Source organism: Oncorhynchus masou, chromosome 8, assembly GCF_036934945.1.
Source record: "Oncorhynchus masou masou isolate Uvic2021 chromosome 8, UVic_Omas_1.1, whole genome shotgun sequence".
In the NCBI taxonomy this organism is placed as follows: Eukaryota; Metazoa; Chordata; class Actinopteri; order Salmoniformes; family Salmonidae; genus Oncorhynchus; species Oncorhynchus masou.
In genome coordinates, this window is record NC_088219.1 from 14,537,029 (window position 1) to 14,559,376 (window position 22,348).

The 22,348-nt window shown below is 44.6% G+C and overlaps 1 protein-coding gene across 1 annotated transcript in view; it reads right to left on the reverse strand.

The window, feature by feature from the left end:
• LOC135543760 (neurexin-2-like) overlaps positions 1 to 22,348 on the reverse strand; it is a 267,499-nt gene that overhangs the window by 201,892 nt on the left and 43,259 nt on the right. The window contains exons 8-12 of the mRNA XM_064971111.1: positions 19,552 to 19,671; positions 18,965 to 19,346; positions 17,030 to 17,220; positions 12,059 to 12,232; positions 11,816 to 11,935 (exon numbers count right to left, since the gene is read on the reverse strand). Coding sequence (XP_064827183.1) covers positions 11,816 to 11,935; positions 12,059 to 12,232; positions 17,030 to 17,220; positions 18,965 to 19,346; positions 19,552 to 19,671 — 987 coding nt within the window. The remainder of the gene's footprint in view (positions 1 to 11,815; positions 11,936 to 12,058; positions 12,233 to 17,029; positions 17,221 to 18,964; positions 19,347 to 19,551; positions 19,672 to 22,348) is intronic.

Genomic DNA, 22,348 nt, shown 5'->3' on the forward strand with positions numbered 1-22,348 from the left:
CAGGACTCTGACTGGGCCACTCCAGATGGCTCAATTTCTTCTGTTGAAGCCATTCTGTTGTTCATTTACTTCTGTGTTTTGGGTCGTTGTCCTGTTGCATCACCCAACTTCTGTTGAGCTTCAATTGGCGGACAGATAGCCTGACATTCTCCTGCAAAATGTCTTGGTAAACATGGGAATTCATTTTTCCATCCATCGATGATAGCAAGCTGTCCAGGCCCTGAGTGAGAAAAGCAGCTCCAAACCATGATGCTCCCTCCACCATACTTTACAGTTGGGATGAGGTTTTGATGTTGGTGTGCTGTGCCTTTTATTCTCCACAGATAGTGTGGTGTGTTCCTTCCAAACAACTCAATTGTAGTTTCATCTGTCCACAGAATATTTTGCCAGCAGCGCTGTGGAACATCCAGGTGCACTTTTGCAGTGGCTTTTCCCCTGATGTCCTCCCATGAACACCATTCTTGTTTTGTGTTTTACGTATTGTAGACTCGTCAACAGAGATGTTAGGATGTTTGAGAGATTTATGTAAGTCTTTAGCTGACACTCTAGGATTCTTGAGCATTCTGCTCTGTGCTCGTGCAGTCATCTTTGCAGGACGGCCACTCATAGGGAAAGTATGAAGACTGCTGAACCTTCTCCATTTATTGACAATGTGTCTTAGTGTGGACTGATGAACAGCAAGGCCTTTACAGATACATTTGTAACCCTTTCCAGCTTTATGCAAGTCAACCATTCTTAATCTTAGGTCTTCTGAGATCTCTTTTGTTCGAGGATTGGTTCACATCAGGCAATGCTTCTTGTGAATAGCAAACTCAAATTTTGTGAGTTTTTTCATAGGGCAAGGCAGCTCGAACCAACATCTCCAATCTCGTCTCATTGATTATACTCCACACTAGCTGACTCTTGACTCCAATTAGCTTTTGGAGAAGTCATTAGCCTAGAGGTTAACATACTTTGTCCAACCCACACTGTGAATGTTTAAATGATGTATTCAATATAGACAAGAAAAATACAATAATTTGTGTGTTATTAGTTTAAGCACACTGTGTTTGTCTATTGTTGTGACTTAGATGAAGATCAGATCAAATTAGATGACCAATTTATGCAGAAATCCAGGTAATTCCAAAGGGTTCACATACTTTTTCTTGCCACTATATATACCGTTGAAGTCAGAAGTTTACATACACTTATGTTGGAGTCATTAAAACTCGTTTTTCAACCACTCCACAAATTTCTTGTTAACAAACTATAGCTTTGGCAAGTCGGTTAGGACATCTACTTTGTGCATGACACAATCATTTTTCCGAAAATTGTTTACAGCCAGATTATTTCACTGATAATTCACTGTATCACAATTCCAGTGGGTCAGACATTTACATACACTAAGTTGACTGTGCCTTTAAACAGCTTGGAACATTCCAGAAAATTATGTCATGACTTTAGAAGCTTCTGATAGGCTAATTTACATAATTTGAGTCAATTGGAAGTGTACCTGAGGCTGTATTTCAAGGCCTACCTTCAAACGCGGTGCTTCTTTTCTTGACGTCATGGGAAAATCAAAAGAAATCAGCCAAGACATTTTTTTTGTAGACCTCCACAAGTCTGGTTCATCCTTGGGAGCAATTTGTAAATGCATGAAGGTACCACATTCATCTGTACAAACAATAGTATGCAAGTAGAAACACCATGGGACCACGCAGCCGTCATACCGCTCAGGAAGGAGGCTCGTTCTGTCTCCTAGAGACGAACATACTTTGGTGTGAAAAGTGCAAATCAATCCCAGAACAACAGCAAAGGACCTTGTGAAGATGCTGGAGAAAATATGTACAAAAGTATCTATATACACAGTAAAACGAGTCCTCTATCGACATAACCTGAAAGGCCGATCAGCAAGGAAGAAGCCACTGCTCCAAAACCGCCATAAAAAAGCCAGACTACGGTTTGCAACTGCACATGGAGACAAAGATCGTACTGTTTGGAGAAATGTCCTCTTGTCTGATGAAACAGAAACAGAACTGTTTGGCCATAATGACCATTGTTATGTTTGGAGGAAAAAGGGGGAGGCTTGCAAGCTGAAGAACACCATCCCAACCGTGAAGCACGGGGGTGGCAGCATATGTTGTGGGGGTACTTTGCTGCAGGAGGGACTGGTGCACTTTACAAAATAGATGGCATCATGAGGTAGGAAACTTGTGTGGATATATTGAAGCAACATCTCAAGCCATTAGTCAGGAAGTTAAAGCTTGGTGACAAATCGGTCTTCCAAATGGACAATGACCCCAAGTATAACAATGATCAAGCATACTTCCAAAGTTGTGACAAAATGGCTTAAGGACAACAAAGTAAAGGTATCAGAGTGGCCATCACAAAGTGGGTAGAACTGGGCAGAACTGAAAAAGTGTGTGCAAGCAAGGAGGCCTACAAACCTGGCTCAGTTACACCAGCTCTGTCGGGAGGAATGGGCCAAAATTCACCCAACTTATTGTGGGAAGCTTGTGGAAGGCTACCCAACATGTTTGACCCAAGTTAAACAATTTAAAGGCAACACTATCAAATAATAATTGAGTGTATGTAAACTTCTGACCCACTGGGAATGTGATGAAAGAAATAAAAGCTGAAATAAATCATTCTCTCTACTATTATTCTGAAATTTCACAATCTTAAAATAAAGTGGTGATCCTAACTGCCCTAAGACAGGGAATTTCTACTACGATTATATGTAAGGAATTGCGAAAAACTGAGTTTAAATGCATTTGGCTCAGGTGTATGTAAACTTCCGACTTCAACTGTAGACAGGTGTGCCTTTCCAAATCATGTCCAATCAATTGAATTTACCACAGATGGACTCCAATCACGTCTTAAGGCTGATCAATGGAAACAGGATGCACCGGAGCTCAATTTCGAGTCTTATCGCAAAGGGTCTGAATACTTATATAAATAAGGTATTTCAGGTTTTTTTTGTGAATTTGTAAAAATGTGTAAATACCTGTTGAGGTATTGTGTCCAATGTTTCATGAGCTGAAATAAATCCATATGCTTATTTCTCTCAAATTGTGTGTATACATTTGTTTACATCCCTGTTAGTGAGCATTTCTCCTTTGCCAAGATAATCCATCCACCTTAGAGTTGTGGCATATCAAGGAGTTGATTAAACGGCATAATCATTACACAGGTGCACCTTGTGCTGGGGACAATAAAAGGCCACTAAAATGTGCAGTTTTGTCACACAACACAATGCAAAAGATGTCTCACATTTTGGGGGAGCATGCAATTGCCATGAAGACTGCAGGAATGTCCACCAGAGCTGTTGCCAGAGAATGTAATGTTCACTTCTCTCATATAAGCAGCCTCCAATGTCTGAGGACTATTTCTGCCCTTTTGTGGGGGAAAACAAGTTCCCAGTGGGTGAGCCTGGATCCCAAAAGGGTGGGCCTATGACCTCCCTTTGCCCTCCAGGCCCATACATCGATTAGGGCCCAATTAATGTATTTAAATTGACTGATTTCCTTACACGAACTGTAACTCCGTAAAATAGTTGAAATTGTTGCATGTTTTGTTGATATGTTTGTTCAGTATACAGAGCTACCTCAATTTCCTCGTACCCCTGCACATCGACTCGGTACTCGTACTCCCTGTATATAGTCATGTTATTACCTCGTACCCCTGCACATCGACTCGGTACTCATACTCCCTGTATATAGTCATATTATTACCTCGTACCCCTGCACATCGACTCGGTACCCGTACTCACTGTATATAGTCATGTTATTACCTCGTACCCCTGCACATCGACTCGGTACTGGTACTCCCTGTATATAGTCATGCTATTACCTCGTACCCCTGCATATCAACTCTGTACTGGTACTCCCTGTATATAGTCATGTTATTACCTCGTACCCCTGCACATCGACTCGGTACTCGTACTCCCTGTATATAGCCATGTTATTACCTCGTACCCCTGCACATCGACTCGGTACTCGTACTCCCTGTATATAGTCATGTCATTTTTTACTTGTCATTGTTATTCACTGTGTCACTATTTCTATATATATATATTTTTTATCTTAAACTTTGCATTGTTGGAAAAGGACCATTAAATCAGCATTTCACTGTTAGTCTACACCTGTTGTTTACAAAGCATGTGACAAGTAAAATTTTATTTTATTTTAACACAGTGTCCTATTAAAAAGTATCTGTTTATGGCCCAGGAGCCCTTAAATTACAAGATGCATTGTTGGAAAAGGACCATTAAATCAGCATTTCACTGTTAGTCTACACCTGTTGTTTACAAAGACACACCTGAGAGACAAGCCCTAAGACCTGAATTTTTCCATTTTATTTTAAGACAGACAGCCCTCCACTGAACCTGAGAAGTATCTGCCCTTCCACTGGCCAGACCTGAGAGAGACAGACAGCCCTTCCACTGACCAGACCTGAGAACAGACAGCCCTTCCACTGACTAGACCTGAGAGAGACAGACAGCCCTTCCACTGACCAGACCTGAAGACAGACAGCCCTTCCACTGACTAGACCTGAGAAGACAGGCAGTTCCTTACCAGACCTGAGAGAGACAGACAGCCCTTCCACTGACCAGACCTGTCAGACAGCCCTACCACTGACCAGACCTGGAGAGACAGACAGCCCTCACACTGACTAGACCTGAGAGAGACAGACAGCCCTGGGACCAGACCTGACAGACAGCCCTACCACACCAGACCTGAGAGAGACAGACAGCCCTACCACTGACCAGACCTGAGAGAGAGACAGCCCTTCCACTGACCAGACCTGAGAGAGACAGACAGCCCTTCCACTGACCAGACCTGAGAGACAGACAGCCCTTCCACTGACCAGACCTGAGAGAGACAGACAGCCCTACCACTGACCAGACCTGAGAGAGACAGACAGCCCTACCACTGACTAGACCTGAGAGAGACAGACAGCCCTACCACTGACCAGACCTGAGAGAGACAGACAGCCCTACCACTGACCAGACCTGAGAGAGACAGACAGCCCTACCACAGACATACCTGAGAGAGACAGACATCCCTACCACTGACCAGACCTGAGAGAGACAGAAAGCCCTACCACTGAATAGGGCTGGGAGACACAGACTGCCCTACCACTGACCAGACCTGAGAGAGAGAGACATCCCTACCACTGAAAAGGGTTAAAAATCAACAAAATCAAGACTACAACAGTAATGACAACATTCTTCTCTGTGCAGGTACTCAAAACACAATACAAAGACACGTCTACAGAATTCTGTCAAAGGGCTGGGGAAGTTTACAGACAGGTCATGTTGTGTTTAGAGACAGTAAATGTATTGTTGTGTATGAGAATGGTTGAAAGGTGCCATTTCTCCTCAATCTCCCATACACAATAATACATACCGTGTAAGAACTGTCCACTTAAGACTTTTCACAATGTAGGCATGCTAACTTAAAAAGAGAACTGGGTATTCAACAAGAATGTTATATGGTAAAAGTAACATACAGATAAATACAGTACAATGCAGTACAGTTCAGTGTGTCTTAGGTGTAAAGAACTGTAACTACAGATTGTCACAACAGATAATGAGATTTTAACAAAGATATTCTGTATCCTTTAATGAGAGCTACAGGAAAGGTACTGTTTGGTTCTGCACAGAGAATTTGATCAACCTTGGCGATGCTGTCTTCGTCCTCGATTCGTGGAAACAGGAGTCTCAAAATGTCTGTGTCAGTTGCAGGGGGTCCGTTTGAATTTAGAAAATGCTCCATTATTAAAATAAATACTTTTTTTTCCTTGAAGTAATCCAAGAGTGTACGCCGCCATCTTACCTATTTCAAGTCTTCTCTCATTGATCGAGACAAGTGAGCTTCTCCCACAAAGTGCCGCATGTCATGATGACAGACACATGTATTGATCAATGAGAGAAGACTTGAAAATAGACAAGATGGCAGCGTACACATTGTTGGATTACTTCATGGTGTATATTTTTATTCAGTGTCGTTGGGTCATGAAAATAGTGGCAGCATGTACAGCAATGGTGATTTGTTTTTTTTACATGCAAAAGTGAAATAAGTGCATTTATGCTGTCGATCTTCACAAAGAAACAACCGGTAATTTGAAAACTTGACATAATAATTTTGTAATGCTGCTTTGTTGTCAATTCAATAACAGAGGACATGGAAGTTAGCATCTCTTTTGTGTATTTGCTAGCTACAGCTCAAGGGTTGAGACTGAGGTGCAATCCAAAGCATCCTTAGCACTCTGGGAAATCTGAGCAGCTACCGTAGAGATGACTGACTGAAGAGCTACTATCAAGCTGCGTCCCTAAGGGGAGCACACTAGAAGAGCTGAAACATGTTCTGCTTTCTAATGGTAGTCCAAGAGGTTAGGAGAAGAAATGGATAGGTGGGGTCCCTGACAACCAAATGTGACATGATTCACTGTTGAACTTTTGCTGAAGTTCTTACCTTGAAATCCCTTTTCTCAAACATATATTACAAATGAACCTTAGTAATTCAATGAAATACTTCATACTGTATATTGGTGTTATTATGTTTCAGTCTGTTGTTAAGGCTATTGCTAAATACAACGAAAACAAAGTACAATAGCATATATCCCAAAGACAGTACGCAGTCTGATTCACTGTGTGTTGCTCATTCTTCCCCACATCCAGGCAGTGTGAAGACAGATCATGAATATTGCAAAAAACATCCCATCTCACTACAGAGGTGAACCTATAATTACACCCTTCATGTGTTTGCATTGCAGAAAGAACCCTAGCGTGAGAACAACAACCTGGTGGCTCTCTATCCAAGCTCAGCATCTGGACGTCTGTGATGATTAGTCTAGGACCTAAAGCTATAGCATTGTTCAGACAACACACACAACAAGCATATTGATGGTCATTGTTTGACGGTAGAACAACAAAGTAAGAACTGGAATATTTGTTTTTGTTTTTAAAATATCTGAACTGAGCCTGCACAGCTTAGTTCCCTTTTTATACTTTATTTGTACGTCTTCAAATTTGAGAACATAGAGACATTGACATCAATACAACATCCCCAGTCCTTTATCCTCTCAAATTGTGTGCACAAATTTGTTTACATCACTTCCAGTGAGCATTTCTCCGTTGCCAAGATAATCCATCTACTTGACAGGTTTGGCATATCAAGAAGCTGATTAAACAGCATGATCATTACACAGGTGTACCTTGTGCTGGGGACAATAAAAAGCCACTCTAAAATGTGTAGTTTTGCCACACAACAAAATACCACAGATGGCTCAAGTTTTGAGGGAGCATACAATTGACATTCTGCCTGCAGGATTGTCCACCAGAGCTGTTATCAGAGAATTTAACGTTTATTCCTCTACCATAAGCCACCCCCAACGTTGTTTTAGAGAATTTGGTAGTACGTCAAACCGGCCTCACAAACGCAGACCACATGTACCCACGCCAGCCCAGAACCTCCACATTTGGCTACTTCACCTGCGGGTTGGTCTGGGATGAGCCACCCAGACAGCTGATTAAACTGAGGGGCTTGCACAACCTAAAAATTTCTGTCAGAAACTGTCTCAGGGAAGCTCATCTGCATGCTCGTCATCCTCACCAGGGTCTTGATCTGACTGCAGTTCGGCCTCGTAACCGACTTCAGTGGGCAAATGAAATGCTTACCTTCAATGGCCACTGGCAGGCTAGAGAAGTGTGCTCTTCCCATGGTGGAGGTGGGGTTATGATATGGACAGGCATAAGCTACGGACAACAATGTGAATGCACAGAGATAGCGTGATGAGATCCTGAGGTCCATTATCGTGCCATTCATCCGCCGCCATCATCTAATGTTTCAGCATGATAATGCATGGCCCATTGTCGCAAGGATCTGTATAAAATACTGGAAGCTGAAAATGTCCCCGTTCTTCCATGGCTTGGATACTCACCAGACATGTCACTCATTGAGCATGTTTGGGATGCTCTGGATTGACGTGTACAACAGTGTGTTCCAGTTCCCGCCAATATCCAGCAACTTTGCACAGCCATTGAAGAGGAGTGGGACAACATTCCACAGGCCACAATCAACAGCCTGATCGACTCTATGCGAAGGAGATGTGTCACGCCGCATGTTGGTCACACCAGATACTGACTGGTTTCCTGATCCACGCCCACACCTTATTTTTAAGGTATCTGTGACCAACAGATGCATAATGGTATTTCCAGTTGAGTAGAGCCTAATGAATTTATTTCAATTGACTGAGTTCCTTATATGAACTGTAACTCAGTAAAATCTTTGAAATTGTTGCATGTGCGTTTACATTTTTTTTTTTCCAGTGTAGAATCCCTATTAATTGAATAGGATCTCTGTGAGCCTAGTCGTAAAGATTTGTCATTTAACCTGAAAAAATGTGTTACCTTTTATTGTGGCATAAACTCAACCAGACACGATGTTTCATCTGATTGTCAAGTGATCCCTTCAAAGGGCTCCTTTACTAGGCTACCTGCACACGTTCATCCACTCACAACACATTTCCAGCCTCCAAACAGTGGTGAATGAAAAGACATCTGTTAAACAAAACAGCAAAAAGTGTTATGACATTTGGCGATTGTCATTAGCTGAGAATTGACTCGTCCACTGCTGTCTGCGCGCATCTCGTTGTCGGCAACTCGTCTCTGCCTTGGCAAAAGTTCAGTGCTCTCTTCGAACCACATCACATTTTGGAGCGTAGGATATACGACACGTTTTCAAGTCCATTCGCTAATTTCTCATTCCTCTGAAAGTGGTGTTCTGTGATAGGCTCATGTTTGACCACTATTTATTTTGCTGGGAAGCCGTACCATTACCCCCCCCCCCCCCCCAGTAAGGCTACAGCAGTAGCTCAATCCTCCCTGTCTTTGTCATCGTAATGAGGCTGTAACAGTGTTTGTTGCTTTATGAAAATGATCATCTAATGTAATGACTCCCCCAGGGAGCTTGATGAGAAAGTTACTAAAGCACCGCCTCATGTATCCTCGTAGGTCTTGTCATTCCGAGGAATAGACACATGCAAGCACCATTACATATCATTATTTCTGCACGTCACTGCAGCAAATTAGGTTTAACTCTTCAAGGCCACTTCACAGAAAGCTTATGATAATCTCCTGCTATTGTAACCAATAAGACCCCCTGAATTTTCATTTAAAAAAAACAATACAGTTATTTAGTACAGAGGAAGAAATCAACTACAAATCAAAGTAACAGAAAAAAGCAACAGGCAATATTTCCCCCTTATTTTCAAATGTATCTATATTGCATTAATACACGCACACACAAACACGCACCTGAAATGTCTTTGTAGGATTAATAGACTAGAGAATAAAACCCACTTTATTGTCATGTAGCTCATTAGGCTGTCCCCCAGAACATTTTCATAGAAGCAAAATGAAGGGAGAGCGAAAACAAGACTTCTTTTCCTTGCCATGTCACCCCCACACCTCCCCCCACCACCCCCCACACACACACAAACCTCTCACCCCCCACCCCCCACCCCCACAAACCTCTCACCCCCCACACACACAAACCTCTCACCCCCCCCACACACACCCACCTCTCACCCCCCCACACACACAAACCTCTCACCCCCCACACCCCCACACACACACAAATCTCTCAACCCCCACACACACAAACCTCACCCCCCACACACACACCTACCTCTCACCCCCCACACACAAACCTCACTCCCCCAAACACAACCCCCCCACCCCAAACACACACACACCTCTCACCCCCCAAACACACACCTCTCACCCCCCAAACACACCTCTCTCCCGCCCCTCCCCCACCAAACACACACCTCCCAAACACACACCTCTCACCCCCCAAACACACACCTCTCACCCCCCAAACACACCCCCCACACCTCTCACCCCCCAAAACACGCACCTCTCACCCCCCTCACCTCCCAAAACACGCACCTCACCCCGCCCAAACACACACCTCTCACCTCCCCAAAACAAACACACACCTCTCACCCCCCAAAACACACACCTCTCACTCGCCCAAACACACACCTCTCACCCGCCCAAACACACACCTCTCACCCCCCAAAAAAAAACACAAACCTCTCACAACAGAAAGATGAGCTGTTTTTGTTATCATACAAAATGTTGCCTGACATTATAATAACACATTATTTCCCAGTTAAATTAAAGAAAAACATCTCCAGGGAAAATAGACCCCCCACACACACACCTCTCACCCCCCCAAACACACACCTCTCAACCCCCCACAACAGAAATATGAGCTGTTTTTGTTATCAAACAAAATGTTGTCTGACATTATAATAAATTATTTAAATGAAAGAAAAACATCTCCAGGGAAAATAGACTCCTGTTCCCCTACTATAGCATGAGTATGTTTCTATTAGCACACTACCCTAGAATCAGATGTTCAGGGGAATCTTCCATTAGAAGAGAGGTACCAATAATCAGTCATTTAGTGTGGACATACGTCTAACCTGGAAGTCAATAACAATGCCTAATGGATGAATGGACTCATTGTACTGCAGAGACATTAACACCTCAGATGAGAGGCTTCATGCATAAGAGAAGCCTCCTTACAGAAAGGTCAACATGGGTCTATTAGTTTGACCCAGCCATAATGACTTTAGGTGACCAGAAGTGGATCTGTCTTCTCTGCCATTGATGAGCCAGACGACTCTAACTTGCAGCCACGAAGGACAGTTACAATGTCAATAATTGTTGATGAATGAAGGAAGGATGCATGATACTTCCTTACCTGTTCTGGTTTGCAGAGGACGCACGCACATCATTTGAGAAAAAGGTTTTGCAATTGAAGGCACATAATTATTTTGTGCCAACAATGACACAATTTGCCGGTTGAAAATAATGCACACCAAAGGCGTTTTCACATATGAAATTCGGTACCCTGGTTCGGTTTCCTGGAGAGTTTGTGAGAATTTTACAGAATACGTTTGTCACGCCCTGGTCGAAGTATATTGTGTTTGTCTTCATTTATTTGGTCAGGCCAGGGTGTGACATGGGTTTATTGTGGTGTGTTTTGTCTTGGGGTTGTTAGGTATTGGGTTTGTGGCTTAGTGGGGGTGTCTAGCATAGTCTATGGCTGTCTGGAGTGGTTCTCAATCAGAGGCAGGATGTTCATCTTTGTCTCTGATTGGGAACAATATTTAGGCAGCCATATTCTTTGAGTGTTTCGTGGGTGATTGTTCCTGTCTCTGTTGTCACCAGATAGGCTGTTTAGGTTTTCACATTACGTTCGTTGTTTTGTATTGTTCGTGTTTATTCGTTCATTAAACATGTATGAAAATTACCACGCCGCATTTTGGTCCGATCCTTGCTACACCTCTTCGTCAGAGGAGGAGTTAGAAGAAAACTGTAACAACGTTTTGCTTTCACAAGACCTGAAAATAACCATTTCAAGGTGCGATTAGCAAGATGTGCATTCTTCCAGCTAGTGAGTTAGCTTGTTTACAACATGCAAAAAAGTTCCACGCAACTCAAGCTGCAGCGTCACAATACCTGGTACTCAGATCCTGGATCTTGGACCTGCTTTCTCATGCAGGTCCAGGATTCGTTACAGCCGGGTTTAGTTTGAATTTCACATATGCTTTATAGCGTTGATCAGGGTACCGAACGCTCTGGGATCCGGATCATAGGGGGATATGTGAAAGCACCCTAAAATAAACCATTCAAATGCAACTTTAACCTTCTCTCCGTGATGTTTTTCAACGATGTCAAGGTAAAGTCACAAGGAAAGGAGAAAGGAAAGATAGCGTAGTTTTGAACCAGTCAGATGAAAGAGATAGCACTCACGGTCGCTGCAGAATGCTCCTCCATAAGAGGTCATGGTGCAGTCACAGGAGAAGCCCTCCCACTGCTGGAGACACACCCCCTGGTGATGACACGAGTCCTCTGTACAGGTGCTGCTCGGGCCTGGGGAGGGGAGTGGGGAGAAAAAGGATGCTCATGCAGTGAACCATAAGGTGGATCCACAGGTGATGGCCTGCTCCTCGGAGGTGTTCATGACCCCATGGCTGTGCCCCTGATAATACGTACCTTCACAGCCCCGCTCCACCTGGCCCACCCTGTGGACGGCGTCTGCCATCAGGTCAGGAAGTCTCCCGTTTAGGTCCACGGAGGCCAGGCAGCCCTGGTACCCATCGCGGGACGCGATCAGCTTGGGCAGGCTACTGTACATGGTCTTCCCCACACCACCAACATACAGCTCCCCTGGAACACACAGCATCAATCAATCAGAGCATGTGTTCCTGGAAGAGAATGATTATTCTCAGTAGTCACAGCAGATACGCCTCCAGGTAGTGGGAGGTTATAAGCAACCGTCACTCATTGAGTTAAAGCAGCCATGAACAAATCTGATACTCTAACACCTGCTTTGTGTTTGATAAATGTTCTGCAATTATATAGGCCTCCGATAATGCTAGTTAACGTTCAGATCAGACAGATCTCCTTACGATTTACAACCTCCAAGAAGCCATTTGGTGGCATGTTGCATCAGATGCAGGTGAACACAGCTCTAAGTCATTTAAACCAATGATGATCTGTTTTCATCAGATTGATGCTCCTCTGAAGAGAGTGTTTACTTTAATAGAAACCCTCCCAGCCACAGTAATCATTCACAGATTATATGTAAATTGCAAGCCGAGAAATGTACATACAATATCTGAGAATTCTTCTGTGATGTGATGTTTATTGGCAAATATAGCAAAGAAAATCTGTTTATTTTCTCTGCAGAAATATGTGAAATGCTACATGGCTGATAACGCAAGGATAATACCAAGTTGGTGTACAGTCATTTAAAACCCGCAGGATATAAAAATGAGAAGTAAAGTTTTATTTAACAGCATAGTAAAATATCTTACATTCCTTTAAACGCTACCCTGTTAATTTATACAGCACAGGGAGAAAAAAAGTATGATTTCATAGTCTGACATATTTGGCTTATACCGATTACACAAGAAGTTCAGCCAGCAGACCCTTGAGATATGGAGAAACTTCAATTCATCTTTCATGTTCTGAGGAATTAAGTGAGAGACAAAACGAGATGAAATAAAATAGAAGAGGATCGACCATATAAGACGAGGATTAAGGAGCTTTAATGGTGAATGTCTACAATAACAAGATTGAAGAAGAATATTCATGTGGGTCTACAACTGAAATTAACACATATTTGGCACAGCTGCTGTTAGCCAAAATATTTATTCCAAAACATGTTGCCCAGTACTGTGCGTAGTTACAATTTTTTTAATTTTATTAAATTCTCTATCACATAGGTAATACTGGTGGCATTGTCATGCTGGAGGGTCATGTCAGGATTAGCCTGCAGGAAGGATAGCACATGAGGGAGGAGGATGTCTTCCCTGTAACACATAGTGTTGAGATTGCCTGCAATGACAGCAAGCTCAGTCTGATGATGCTGTGACACATCGCCCCAGACCATGACAGACCCTCCACCTCCAAATCGATCCCGCTCCAGAGTACAGGCCTTGGTGTAACGCTCATTCCTTCGACAATAAATGCAAATCCGACCATCACCCCTGGTGAGACAAAACCGCAACTTTTTTGCCAGGCCTGTCTGGTCCAGCGACGGTGGGTTTGTGTCCATAGGCGACGTTGTTGTCGGTGATGACTGGTGAGGACCTGCCTTTACAACAGGCCTACAAGCCCTCAGTCCAGCCTCTCCCAGCGGACAGTCTGAGCACTGACGGAGTGATTGTGCGTTCTTGGTGTAACTCGGGCAGTTGTTGTTGCCATCCTGTACCTGTCCCGCAGGTGTGATGTTTGGATGTACCGATCTTGTGCAGGTGTTGTTACACGTGGTCTGCCACTGCGAGGATGATCAGCTGTCCATCCTGTCTCCCTATAGCACGGTCTTAGGCATCTCACAGTATGGACATTGCAATTTATTGCCCTGGCCACATCTGCAGTCCTCATGCCTCCTTGCAGCATGCCTAAGGCACGTTCACGCAGATGAGCAGAGACCCTGGGCATCTCTCTTTTGGTGTTTTTCAGAGTCAGTAGAAAGGCCTCTTTTAGTGTCCTAAGTTTTCATAACTGACCTTAATTGCCTACTGTCTGTAAGCTATTGGTGTCTTAACAACCGTTCCACAGGTGCATGTTCATTAATTGTTTATGGTTCTGTCAAGCCTTGGTCTTAGTATTTTGTGTTTTAGTTAATTAGTTGGTCAGGCCAGGGTGTGACATGGGTTTATTGTTTGTTGTAATTCTTAGTGGGGTTTTTTAGTTATTGGGATTGTGGCTGATTAGGGGTGTGTGTTGCATAGGTTTGGCTGCCTGAGGCGGTTCTCAATCAGAGTCAGGTGATTCTCGTTGTCTCTGATTGGGAACCGTATTTAGGTAGCCTGGGTTTCACTTTGTATTTCGTGGGTGATTGTTCCTGTCTCTGTGTTAGTGTTCACCAGACAGGCTGTATAGGTTTTCCACGTTCCGTTTGTTGTTTTTGTTATTTCATGTATCGTCGTTTGTTCAATTAAATAAACATGAGTAACCAACACGCTGCATTTCGGTCCGACTCTCTTTCGACAAACGAAGAACGCCGTTACAGGTTCCTTGAACAAGCATGGGAAACAGTGCTTATACCCTTTACAATGAAGATCTGTGAAGTTATTTGGATTTTTACGAATTATCTTTGAAAGACAGGGTCCTGAAAAAGGGACGTTTCTTTTTTGCTGAGTTTAGATCGCAGCGAAGTTCTACTGCGTTAGAAACCTTTTTCCTTGACATAGCTTTCCCTATCCTGATCTGTAGTGTTGTTACCGTGAGAGGAAGCACTAACACGTATGCTAACTGGTCAACAACATCTGTAAATACCTACAGCAAGGGCAATCTGTCAGGCATTAATCACCTAACGGTTTCCTATGTACAGCCCATCAGAGCTCTCATAATACCATTCCAGCCTCCAGTACAAAGCAAGGCCAGTGATCTGGATCACAGAAAATTGTGCAATTTCATGGGCCCCTACCCCAGGATGGCATTATAATTGGGGAAATAGGCCTGTGTGCACTTGGATTGGTAACATGAAGGTCATGCAGGCTGCCTGTTGCAGGTAGATAAATGCTGCTGCTGCTCTCTGCTGCTCTCTGCTGCTGCTCTCTGCTGCTGCTGCTCTCTGCTGATGCTGATGCCCTCTGCTGATGCCCTCTGCTGATGCCCTCTGCTGATGGTGCTGCTGCATTTCCCTGCTGTTCTCCCTGCTGTTCTCTGCTGCTGCTCTCTGCTGCTGCTCTCTGCTGATGCTGCTCTCTGCTGATGCTGATGCCCTCTGCTGATGCCCTCTGCTGATGCCCTCTGCTGATGGTGCTGCTGCATTTCCCTGCTGTTCTCCCTGCTGTTCTCTGCTGCTGTTCTCTGCTGCTGCTCTCTGCTGCTGGTGCTGCTGCATTTCCCTGCTGTTCTCCCTGCTGTTCTCTGTCCACTGCTGGCACTCTTTGATCACCTCTCTTTTAATCTCATTTCACTTTCATTCACTAAGTACAAAGACTTAATTTTCTTCCCACCCAAAGCATTCCTTTCCTCGGCATGACAGTCTACCAAAAAAACGCATTCATTTTGATTCCTTTATCTTCATAAAGCCTATTGAACAACACAACAATCATAGCTGGTGTCTGCACTCGGCGTTTTGACAGCAACAAACACAGATGTGTGCTTCTGACAGTCGGATTTTAGTATCTGTTGATCTGAAATACTGCACTAAGTCCACTCCCTATATTGTATACAGTGCTTTCGGAAAGTATTCAGACTCCTTGACTTTTTCCACATTTTGTTACATTACAGCCATATTCTAAAATGGATTAAACAATTATAATAACCCTTAGCAATATACATACATTACTACATAATGACAAAATGAAAACAGGTTTTTAGATATTTTAGCAAATTTATTACAAATAAAAAACAGAAATACCTAATTATTCAGACCCTTTGCTATGAGACTCAAAACGGAGTGACCAAGAAACCGATGGTCACTCTGACAGAGCTCCAGAGTTCCTCTGTGGAGATGGGAGAACCTACCAGAAGGACAACCATCTCCACAGCACTCCACCAATCTGACCTTTATGGTAGAGTGACTAAACGGAAGCCACTCCTCAGTAAAATGCACATGACAGCCCGCTTGGAGTTTGCCAAAAGGCACTTAAAGACTGAGACCATGAGAAACAAGATTCTCTGGTATGATGAAACCAAGATTGAACTCTTTGGCCTGAATGCCAAGCATCACGTCTGGAGGAAACCTGGCACCATCCCTACGGTGAAGCATGGTGGTGGTAGCATCATGCTGTGGGGATGTTTTTCAGCAGCAGGGACTGGGAGACTAGTCACGATCGAGGCAAAGCTGAACGGAGCAATGCACAGAGAGAGATCCTTGATGAAAACCTGATCCAGAGCTCAGCACCTCAGTCTGGGGCGAAGGTTCACCTTCCAACAGGACAACGACCGTAAGCACACAACCAAGACAATGCAGGAGTGGCTTCGGGACAAGTCTCAACATCCTTGAGAGGACCAGTCAGAGTCCGGACTTTAACCCGATCGAACATCTCTGTAGATACCAGAAAATAGCTGTGCAGAAACACTCCCCATCCAACCTGACAGAGCTTGAGAGGATCCGCAGGGAAGAATGGGAGAAACTCCCCAAATGCAGGTGTGCCAAGCTTGTAGCATCATACCCAAGAAGACTTGAGGCTATAATCTCTGCCAAAGGTGCTTCAACAAAGTACTGAGTAATTGGTCTGTATACATAAGTAAATGTGATTATTATAATAAAAAATAAAACATTTGCTTCATTTTCTAAAAAACTGTTTTTGCTTTGTCATTATGGGGTATTTTGTGTAGATAGAGGAGGGAAAAAACTATTCAATCAATTTCAGAATAAGGCTGTAACCTAACAAAATGTGGAAAAGGTCAATGGGTCTGAATACTTTCCGAATGCTCTGTACACCCAGCAGGAGTACCATGGCTGGAGACAGTTTTGAGGAGTGGTAGCGTATACCATACCTTTGAGGTCCAGGTTACGGGCTCCGTTGTAATGCTGGGTGACGGTGCGGGAGTCAGTCTTGAGGATGTGCACGTTGTTGTCATCACGGGACACCACCACGTTGTGCCACTGATTGTCGTTGAGAGGCTTCTCAGAGTTGCCCTTCATGAGTGACGGTCCGTTACCCAGGTCAAACACATAATGGATGTACCTACAACACAACATTACATCGTCCACAAGTCAATTTACATAATGACGAAAAGATACTGTGTCTAGGTAAATATTAAAATGTAAAGGACATCTACAATTGAAAGGGACGATATTGCAACATCCTGTCCTTTTGAAATGCAGATTCAATGCATATTGATAATATTAAGAGAAACATCATCAGAGAAAGTGTAGTACCAGCAGCACTGAGAGATATGACAGTTCTCTCTTCAGCCCATGGATCCAGTATTGCCGTGTGCCGCTGCCTAAAGGCTCCACAGCTTAGAATAACTCCTGCTGACTAATTGTTTACTGTGAGACAGTATTTCTGGGCAAAACTGGACCGCGGTTAAACATCTGTGGGATTATTGTTCACTCTTTCTCGCTCTATCCGTCTCGTTTCACGAAAACATTCTGAATACATTCCTTTATATGGCTCCGGCTGACAGAATCAAAGTATTCCATATAACATCAAATAACTTGTTGAGCAAGAGAACAGGGGAACAGTGGTAGGCAGCTGTGCTATTATTCATCTATCCCATACACACTCTGCATGGTTACAGCACCTAACAAAATATGTTGCAAAATAGGTTGAACACAATCTTTTTTTAAATTATAATAATCCAACCCATTGGAATATGAGGTGGAGCTTTACCCCTTCCTGGTCACCCCAACACACCACTCACCCTTTGACCAGCTCCACCATGATGAAGTCACTGCCGTCTTTACCCCAACACACCACTCACCCTTTGACCAGCACCACCATGATGAAGTCACTGCCGTCTTTACCCCAACACACCACTCACCCTTTGACCAGCTCCACCATGATGAAGTCACTGCCGTCTTTACCCCAACACACCACTCACCCTTTGACCAGCTCCACCATGATGAAGTCACTGCCGTCTTTACCCCAACACACCACTCACCCTTTGACCAGCTCCACCATGATGAAGTCACTCACCCCAACACACCACTCACCTTTTGACCAGCTCCACCATGATGAAGTCACTGCCCAACACACCACTCACCCTTTGACCAGCTCCACCATGATGAAGTCACTGCCGTCTTTACCCCAGCACACCACTCACCCTTTGACCAGCTCCACCATGATGAAGTCACTGCCGTCTTTACCCCAACACACCACTCACCCTTTGACCAGCTCCACCATGATGAAGTCACTGCCGTCTTTACCCCAGCACACCACTCACCCTTTGACCAGCTCCACCATGATGAAGTCATTGCCGTCTTTACCCCAGCACATCACTCACCCTTTGACCAGCTCCACCATGATGAAGTCACTGCCGTCTTTACCCCAACACACCACTCACCCTTTGACCAGCTCCACCATGATGAAGTCACTGCTGTCTTTACCCCAGCACACCACTCACCCTTTGACCAGCTCCACCATGATGAAGTCACTGCCGTCTTTACCCCAACACACCACTCACCCTTTGACCAGCTCCACCATGCTGAAGTCACTGCCGTCTTTACCCCAACACACCACTCACCCTTTGACCAGCTCCACCATGATGAAGTCACTGCCGTCTTTACCCCAACACACCACTCACCCTTTGACCAGCTCCACCATGATGAAGTCACTGCCGTCTTTACACCAGCACACCACTCACCCTTTGACCAGCTCCACCATGATGAAGTCACTGCCGTCTTTACCCCAGCACACCACTCACCCTTTGACCAGCTCCACCATGATGAAGTCACTGCCGTCTTTACCCCAACACACCACTCACCCTTTGACCAGCTCCACCATGATGAAGTCACTGCCGTCTCCAGAGTTGAAGAGGAGCAGGCCGTCGGGGGAGGTGGTCTTGAACTGGAAGAAGAGGTGCATGGAGGCGTAGGCCTGCAGGGTAGAGAAGGCTAGGTAGCTGGCCCGGCTGTGGAAGGTCACAGGGTCAGCCACGATGCGGCGCATGCCGAAGCGGGCGTTGAGTTCGCAGTAGGAGATGTCTCCGTTTTTACACTGGTCCAGGTAGGGCACGCCATTGAAGGAGAGGGCCTGCAGGTGCCCTATGAAGTTGGTTGGCACCACAGAGATGAAGCGTCTCTCTGTCATGATGCCAGTCTCAATGTTGTGGAACTCCAGGCGGGTGTGGGCAGCCGCCATATGGCCTGGGGTAGAGTAAATACATGATGATAGCCATAATATATATATTTAGCAGAGACTTCTATCTAAAGCGACTTACAGTGGAGCACCATGCTCTACCGCCTGAGCTACAGAGGATTACAAACTGAACTCTTTTTGATATTTAGTGTATTACTATGAGGATCACAGTTTCCCTTCATCTCATGGTTTGACTCTGCTCTCCCCTCCTACCTTCCACAGTCACATTGTCCACAGAGAGCTGCAGGTTCTTCCCAAGACGTACCACCTTCACTGAGTGCCACTCATTGTCGTTCAGCTTCTGTCCCGCTAACAGCATCTCTGGGCCTTTACCTGAGGAAAGGAAAGGAGGAAGTCACCCGCAGAGCACAGTAATAAAGCATATCCCTCTTTCCAAGAGATCCCTGAATAAAAGACACTTCCTGGTTAGAACACATTAACATACTATATCACTCATAAGCACACAAACACCTGCAACCTGGAAATGCCATTCAGTGAGGGCAGTACTGTATGTAAAGAAAAACTACACAACCTCTCTCTCCTACGCTTACTTGCACAAACCTTACCGATGTTGTCAAAGAGAAATTCCTGTAATCTATGAAATCTCAAATAAGAAACGCAGTTCAGAATGTAAGAGCTCTGTCAATGTTTGTGTAAACAAACTGTTGGTTTGAGTTGAGAGTGCTTATTACACAACTGTACTGTACTCACCACAAAAAAAAGAAAAAAAAGGAAAACCAGCCACGTCACAAACACCGACGTCTTGCTTCCAGACAAATTAAACACTTTCTTTGCCTGCTTTGAGGATAATACAGTGCCACAGACACGGCCCGCTACCAAGGACTGTGGGCTCTCCTTCTCCGTGTCCAATGAGAGTAAGACATGTAAACGTGTTAACACTCACAAGGCTGCCGGCCCTAACGGCATCTTTAGCCGCGTCCCCAGAGCATGTGCAGACCAGCTGGCTGGTGTGTTTATGAACATATTCAATTTCTCCCTATCCCAGTCTGCTGTCCCCACATGCTTCAAGATGGCCACCATTGTTCCTGTAACCAAGAATGCAAAGGTAACTGAACTAAACGACTATCGCCCCGTAGCACTCACTTCTGTCATCATGAAGTGCTTTGAGAAACTAGTCAAGGATCATATCACCTCCCCCTTACCTGTCACTAGTTCCACTTAAATTTGGTTACCACCCCAATAGGTCCACAGACAAAGCAATTGCCATCACACTGCACACTGACCTATCCCATCTGGACAAGAGGAATACCTATGTAAGAATGCTGTTCATTGACTATAGCTGAGCATTCAACACCATTGTACCCTCGAAGCTCATGATTAAGCTTGAGGTCCTGGCTCTCAACCCCGCCCTGTGCAACTGGGTCCTGGACTTCCAACTGGGCCGCCCCCAGGTGGTGAAGGTAGGAAACAACATCTCCACTTCGCTGATCCTCAACACTGGGACCCAACAAGGGTGTGTGCTTAGCCCACTCTACTACTCCCTGTTCACCCACGACTGCGTGGCCATACACAACTCCAACTCAATCATCAAGTTTGCAGACAACACAACAATAGAAGGCTTGATTACCAACAATGACAAGACAGCCTACAGGGAGGAGATAAGGGCTCTGTGGTGTCAGGAAAATAACCTCTCACACAATATCAACAAAGCAAAGGAGATGATCGTGGACTTCAGGAAACAGCAGAGGGAGCACCCCCCTATCCAGATCGACGGGACAGCAGTGGAGAAGGTGAAAAGTAAAGTTCCTCAGCGTTCACATCACGGACAAACTGAAATGGTCCACACACAAAGACAGTGTGGTGAAAAAGGCGCAACAGCGCCTCTTCAACCTCAGGAGGCTGAAGAAATTTGTCTTGTCACCTACAACCCTCACAAACTTTAACAGATGCACAATTGAGTGCATCTTGTTGGCTGTATCACCGCCTGGTACGGCAACTGCAACACCCACAACCGCAAAGCTCTCCAGAGGGTGGTGAGGTCTGCACAACATATCACCGGGGGCAAACTATCTGCCCTCCAGGACACCTACAGCAGCCGACGTCACAGGAAGGCCAAAAAGATCTTCAAGGACAAAAACCATCCGAGCTACTGCCTGTTCACCCCGCTATCATCCAGCAGGCGAGGTTGGTATACTGTAGGTGCATCAAAGCTGGGACCGAGAGACTGTGCAAGTCCCCCTACTTAAAAAGATGAGAGAGGCCTGCAATTGTCATCATAGGTACACTTCAACTATGACAGACAAAATGAGAAAAAAAATCCAGCAAATCACATTGTAGGATTTTTTATGAATTAATTTGCAAATTATGGTGGAAAATAATTATTTGGTCACCTACAAAAAAGCAAGATTTCTGGGTTTCACAGACCTGTAACTTCTTCTTTAAGAGGCTCCTCTGTCCTCCACTCGTTACCTGTATTAATGGCACCTGTTTGAACTTGTTATCAGTATAAAAGACACCTGTCCACAACCTCAAACAGTCACACTCCAAACTCCACTATGGCCAAGACCAAAGAGCTGTCAAAGGAACCAGAAACAAAATTGTAGACCTGCACCAGGCTGGGAAGACTGAATCTGCAATAGGTAAGAAGCTCAGTTTGAAGAAATCAACTGTGGGAGCAATTATTAGGAAATGGAAGACATACAAGACCACTGGTAATCTCCCTCGATCTGGGGCTCCATGCAAAATCTCACCCCGTGGGGTCAAAATGATCACAAGAACGGTGAGCAAATGACCTGCAGAGAGCTGGGACCAAAGTAACAAAGCCTACCATGCTCCTGCTTAAGCCAGTACATGTCCAGGCCCATCTGAAGTTTACTAGAGAGCATTTGGATGATCCAAAAGAAGATTGGGAGAATGTCATATGGTCAGATGAAACCAAAATATAACTTTTTGGTAAAAACTCAACTCGTCGTGTTTGGAGGACAAAGAATGCTGAGTTGCATTAAAGAACACCATACCTACTGTGAAGCATGGGGGTGGACACATCATG